Source organism: Miniopterus natalensis, chromosome 15 (assembly GCF_054644295.1).
Source record: "Miniopterus natalensis isolate mMinNat1 chromosome 15, mMinNat1.hap1, whole genome shotgun sequence".
Lineage (NCBI taxonomy): Eukaryota > Metazoa > Chordata > Mammalia > Chiroptera > Miniopteridae > Miniopterus > Miniopterus natalensis.
In genome coordinates, this window is record NC_142095.1 from 5,664,880 (window position 1) to 5,671,475 (window position 6,596).

Genomic DNA, 6,596 nt, shown 5'->3' on the forward strand with positions numbered 1-6,596 from the left:
GATTGGACGGCGCAGATAAAGAGCATCGCCATCGCAGAAAGCTCCGTCGGACTCTGTCTAGACAGCTTACTGTCATCTCTTCCACCACAAGTTTTCCTCTCCATTCTCACTGAGTGAAAGGCCCGTGTGTCTTGTCTTCCCTTTCCTGCAGAGGAAGGCATTTTCACAGTGACCCCAGATCTGAAAAGCAAGGTCTACCTGAGGACCCCTAACTGGGAGCGGGGCATGCCGCCCCTCACCTCGGTGTCCTGGAACATCAGCGTGCCCGGTGACCAGGTGGCCTGCCTGACCTTCATGAAGGAGCGGACTGACCTGGTCTGCCAGACGGGGCGCGCGTTCATGATCATCCAGGAACAGGAGAACAAGGCTGAGGAGGTCTTCAGCCTGGAGGAGGTGCTCCCCAAGCTGGGCTCCTACCATCGCAACTTCTGGGTCAACATCTCCAACTGCAGCCCTGCGAGTGGCAAGCAGCTGGACCTGCTCTTCCGGGTGTCGCTGACCTTGAGAACGACAGGTGAGGGCCTTCAAGGTTTTTCGGGGATGGCAATGGAGAGCAAATTGGTGGCTGAGGGGGAAGGAACAAGCCTGGGAGGGAAGTCAGGAAACACAGAGTTGAGTCCTGGCTGTCCATGTATCCATCAGCGATTGCATCAGTAATGCTGCGTAACAAAGCACCCCAGGACTCAGTCGCCTAAAAACAGCCTTTATTATTGCTCACATGTTGGCTGGGCAATTCTGGTCCGAGCTGGACTTTTCGGGGTTCATTCACTCAGGCCCCTGTGGGCAGCATGTGCATACAGGGAGGGAAGGAATGGGTGGTGGTCATCTTTGGAGGCTGTGTACTCAAGTTCATCACAGACCTAACCCCGTGCGTCTCCGCCACTCTCTCCTTGTGCCTCTGCTCACAGACCTGACGGTCGTCCTCACTGCTGTGGTGGGAGGTGTCGCCTTTCTGCTGTTTGCCCTGGGACTCATCATTTGCCTCGTGAAAAAGAAGTAGGTGGAATTTCTCTGACGCCCCCCTCGGTCACAGCGAGCTAATCACGGACCTTTTTGCTTGCTTCCCATTTGTCCCCCCAAAGATCAGTGTTAAAGCATATTGCCAGATGTGAATTATGCTTAGAGGGGAAAGAAAAAGCAAAAGCATACATGTGGCGACATGGGAGCCTGCAGGTTTTATGCAGCGCCTCAGCACAAGTCCCCTGGGGATGATTTACTGTCCGCCCGTTAGACTGGGCCCCGCCAGGCCAGGCCTACAAACCTCCTTCCTCCGACACCTTGAGGCAAACGAACTCATCCAGGCCCTGGCTTGTTCCCCTCGTTTCTTAAACAAACTGTCGTTTTCTTGCTTGTCTGTTGGACTCTGGATAAGCTCCAAAAGGAGCCGTTTCTGCAGGCGAGAGGAAGGCCCGGTGAATGACTCAGTGTCTCCTTCCGCCCCCTCAGGGGACAGCTTCTGTTTCATGAAAGGAAGGTCTTGACCTTTTTAGGCAGAGTACACGCTGCTCCCAGATTTGATCAGTTCTGCTCATATTTCTGATTAAAACCATCAGGGAAGGGGAAATCTCTTTCCCTAGCATGATTTGACCTTCCTAAAAGCCAAAATATATATAAGTATATATTTTTTTAATTATCTGGGGCCATGAGCAAACAACTGAAACTCCTGCTCCACAATGAGACTGTCTAGAGATGCCTCTGCTGATGGGGAAGGACCTGCCCGCAGGGAGAGCCGGGGAAAGGTCTCTGCTCCGTGAAATCAGGTTGTACATAGATTGCATGAGGGAAGGACTTTTAAAAAAATATATGTTTTTATTGATTTTAGGGAGAGAGGAAGGGAGAAGGAACGAGAGGTAGAAACATTGATAAGAGAGGAACATTGATTGGCTGCCTCCTGCACGCCCCCTGCCAGGGATCAAGCCCACAACCCGGGCATGTGCCCTGATGGGGAATCGAACTGGCAACCTCTTGGACATGGGATGACGCTCGGCCAGCTGAGCCACATTGGCTGGGTGGGGAGAGGAGGAAAGAACTTTTAACAAAGCATCATTTCATTGTTTCTCTCAGGAGACTTTCTTCCCTGGGGTGCACAGGATGTCCCCCCAGCTTGGAATCACGGCATTAACACTGGGCCCCAGCTTCCTCATCAGGAGGGAATTGGGCGAGAGGAGGGTCCAGCACTTGCCTCCATCTCTGAGCTGCCCAGTTCTGCCAGCAAATCACCAGCCAGCCTTGCTGTGGGGAGGCCACTGGCTGGCAGGTTGGCATAAGGAAGGCTCATCTATGCCCAGGCTGGTGTAGGAGGGTGGACGGGTTCTCCAGTGGGAATGAGGGAAGACGGTGACACTGAACTTGTTCATTACGCATGTATTTCTGAGGGCCTTCTAGGCCCTGGGAGCCATACAGGGTGCTGGGGCTACAAAGATGAGCCAGGCACAGTCTCTTCTCCTGAAGCCCAGGGGGTGGAGGGACTGAAGAGGCAGGCAAGGAAAGAGGCAACCCCAGAAGAGCTTTGGTGGGGACAGAGAAGCACTGTGGAGCACAAGGAAGGGCCTCTGTCATGGGGCTCCAGGCCAGAGTCTTTGGAACCCGCCGTCCTGGCCAGAGAGATTCAGTGTTACAAGCTAAATGTACTAGACTTTTTTTTATCTCAGAAAGGTACAAGGAGGCCCAGCCAGAGTGGCTCAGTGGTTGAGCATCGACCCATGAACCAAGAGGTCACTGGTTCGATTCCCAGTCTGGGCACATGCCCAGGTTGTGGGCTCGATCCCCAATAGGGGAGCAGGAGGTAGCTGATTGATGTTTCTCTCTCTATCTCTCTCTCTAAAATCAATAAAAGCATTTTTTTTTTTTAAAGAAAAGTACAGGGAGCCTGTTTACAGGGAATTAGTGAGTTACAAGGTCCATTGTGTTCATTGAGATAATGTCTTCCATTTGAACCACCGGTCCACTAAAAGGTCAGCGTCCCCCGCTTTTGCTTCGTGAGGATGGAGGGCAGAGCTTTGTGCTCCATAGCAGAGAGCGCTGGCGCCCCTCCACACCCCAGGGCCCTCACAAACCAGACGTTAATGGTGTTATTGAGGAACTCTGGCACCCCAGCCTGAATTTTATCTTCTTTTTTTAGTTTTTTCCCCCCCTGTTGGAAGTTACTGCTGAAGGGACTGGATCCCTCTCATGCTGAGTTCTACTGTCCCTAACTCCAGCTAAAACCTAAGGAACAACCTACCATCCTGAGTCCTGTGTGTAACTGTTTAGATGTAGACAGTCGGAGCTTTTACCCATCCAGGAGAGGGATGGAGCAGGAGCTACGGGCCAAGTACTGAGAGTGCTAGAAGGTTGGCCTGGTGTGCCCCGTGCCTGGTGTGGCTGGGCTGGGCTACCTCCCCTTTCTCGTAGCAAAGGGGGGTTGTCAGATGTCTCCACCATTGAATCCTGCGCATCTGTTGAAGCGAATTCAAGCGCAGACAGTGTTAAAAGTGCCCCCTCTAAGTCACTCTCAACGCCCTGTTTCCACCTTGGACACTAGAGACAGAAGCTGGGCCCTTTTAAATATTCTCTGAGGACAGCCGTTTCAGGTTCACGTGCTAAGCGATTTGCTGGATGCGGGGGAGACGGGGCGGAGCCCTGAAGGGTCTGCGTTTCAGCAGGGATGCACGCTGGCACGCCTCGCAGGCCGTCGTGTCCTGACTTCTGTCTCGCCCCCTCTCTCAGTAGGAAAAAGAAGATGCATAAGCGCCCTGCCGTAGACGTCTACAATGGCAACATCAATACCCAGATACCGATGCGGCCCCAGAAGTTTCCAAAAGTACAAAAGGACACTGATAACCACGTGTACGCCGTCATCGATGACACCTTGGTGTATGGGCATCTGCTGCAGGATTCCCACGGGTGCTTCATCCAGCCTGAGGTAGACACCTACCGGCCCTTCCAGGGCCCCATGGGCGACTGCCCTCCCTCCCCAACCCTCCCATTTTCCAGAGCCCCGACTGCTAAGCTGACCACAGAGGAGCCATCCCCTGACTTCAGTCCTGAGTCTGAGAGTGAACCGTACACCTTCTCCCACCCCACCAAGGGGACCAGAAGCAACGAAAACACAAACATTCCTTTACTGGACGCCCATGAGCCAGTGGAGATTGGGGAATAACTCGGACCCATCCCAAAGACTTTGCATAAATCAGGGCACTGGGACACCCTGTAGGGGGCCCATCAGAAGTCCTAAGGAGGAATTCTATGGAAGGAACAGCAGGAGGTTTTCTTGGACACCACCAACTTCTGATTTCCAAGTGGACTCGTTCCAATGAAGAAGACGTTGAAAATGATGAATTCTGGTCTGGATACAATAATCGCAGCTCATGTCCTTCTAAACTTAGGTTGGGTTGTAAACCAGCCCGCAGTGCGAGCGAAGTGCAAGTCACCCAGTACAGGGCTGCGACAAGCCCTGCATTGGGATGGGGACCTCTTTGGGGGGCTGTTATTCTGCCTGCCACACTTTCCTGACACTGCCCGAGAGACTACAAAATGATCCAGACCACAGGTGTGCTTTGTTTAGCCAACAGAATCTTTTTTCAGAATTGACTCTAACATTTAAAATGATAAAATGTTTACATAACAATCCAGATCGTCAGATCTGGCTGAGCCGGGGCTCACACTCTCACCCCGCGACAGCTGGCTGCGTAGAGAAGCAGCTCCACCTTTAGCTGGGGCACCTGGCCTACCAGTTCACCACAGTCCCCACCACTCCCTGTCGCCTCCCACACTGAGTCTCATGGTCTTGATCAGTTCCCCTTGATCAGTTCCCCGGCAGAGTTGCTTCTCTCGTAATGAAATGTAAAGTTCAGGATCTATATCTCGTGTCAAATGAGAAGACAGGCCTGGAGGCTGGCGTGTGTTTCAGGGAAGTTTTCTTGCACACAGCCCCACCCCTCACTTACCGTAAGGACCGGCCCAGCTCCTGTGGCTGTTTGCCTTTGTGGCCCCTGCTCTCCCGTGGGAGGGGCCAGACTGCATTATGGCTTGTCGGCACAGTCCAAAGTTCAGTATTTCTGTGGCAAAACCTCCTTTGAGAAATGAGCGCACTCGAGTTCAGTGAATTCCCCTCGGAAACGCGGCGGCCGGCCTGCTCGCGTGCTACGGTGCCTCCTCGGAAAGGAGCTTTGCGTCTCCTTAATGGGGTGTATTCTAAGGCCTCTCGAACTCTTTCCAAAGGAAGAGTTTTGGGGGTGTTTTGTCTTGTTTTTCACTGTGCCCTTGGCGTGGCTGATGGCACCTTTCCCTTCTGAAAGGCTGGCTCCCGCCTAGTTACCCCTGGCCTCCTGGCCGGAGATGAAGGGCTGGAGCAAAGCTGCGGCTTCTTTCCCTCGCCTGAAGTTGCATCGTTATTGCAAATCGCTGGTGGAGCCCCGGCCCTCTATTCTCTGCCTTCCCCGACCTCCTGGCCTCTCCTGAGGTTTTCTGGGTTGGTGCTCTGCCTTCCGCCCCAAGTGTGGCGGGCCATCTTTGGCGTGGCGGTCATCACACACATCACACACACCTTTAATGACCAGGGTTCCACAAGGCCACTTTCTTTTAACCAAGAGCGCAAAACTGTAGGCCAATTTGCTGTCTTCCTGAGACCTCAGGTGGATTTCACCGGAAGGTAGGCCTCCTGGAAGGTGCCAGCCCCACGTACTCATGGCTCTTTTTTTTAAAATGTTTTTTATTGATTTTTGAGAGAGAGAGAGGGGAAAGGAGAGGGAGAGAGAAACACCAATTGGCTGCCTCCTGCATGCCCCCTACTGGGCATCGATCCCAAAACCCGGGCATGTGCCCTGATCAGGAATCAAACTAGCGACCTCTTGGTGCATGGGCCAGCGCTCAACCACTGAGCCACACTGGCCAGAGCCCTACCCATGGCTCTTTAAAGCCCAGGCCCCACATATGTAAAATATTTCAGGGCCACCGGCAACCAGGCAGGCGCATTTGTTGAAACCTACATGTGCAGCGCTGTGCCCCCCCGCTGGGGCTGCCACTGCCCCGGCTGCCCTCGTGCCCACCTGCCACACCTGTGAGGAGCCCGGCTCAGGCCGAACCATCTCCATGCTCGGGAGGGAAAGCCGTAAGGAAGAGAAACGGCGAAAGCCTAGGTCCGTGGGATGTGGCCTTGGTCGGCAGTAGCAGACTGGTTTGTGCGGATGCTCAACTGGGAATAATTTATTTGTTGTAGATACTTTTTAGGTACCATTTTTTTTCCTATTCTTTTTTAAATAAACGAATGTACCAAAAAAGGGGGGCCATTGGGTTGTTTAAATGCTTTGGCTCTTTGCGCATGGTTCAGATGAGTCCCCAAATGTCCCACAGGTTCTCTGACAGGCTCAACGTGGGCTCAGCAGATGCTGTCTTCTCTGTGTTGACAGTAACAGGGAGCTGGGCTTTGGGCTGCCAGTGGGTCACTCAGAGGCCAGAGCTTGTCCTATTCTGTTCTTGTTGAGGCAACGTGAGACCCATCCGGGTGGCCACTCCCCATACCTGACCCCCACAGAGGCCTGGGCCACCCTCGGCACTAACTGCAATCGAGCTGTAAGCCCAGTGCGGGTCCAGACAGAAGTGAAAGGAGGGAGGTG

At 53.4% G+C, this 6,596-nt stretch overlaps 1 protein-coding gene across 1 annotated transcript in view; it reads left to right on the top strand.

Annotated features, from left to right (window-relative positions):
- CDCP1 (CUB domain containing protein 1) overlaps window positions 1-6,391 on the top strand; it is a 33,543-nt gene extending 27,152 nt beyond the window's left edge. Inside the window, exons 7-9 of the mRNA XM_087824586.1 lie at window positions 152-514; window positions 909-996; window positions 3,709-6,391. Coding sequence (XP_087680712.1) covers window positions 152-514; window positions 909-996; window positions 3,709-4,141 — 884 coding nt within the window. The 3' untranslated portion in view covers window positions 4,142-6,391. The remainder of the gene's footprint in view (window positions 1-151; window positions 515-908; window positions 997-3,708) is intronic.
- Window positions 6,392-6,596: the final 205 nt, after the last annotated feature.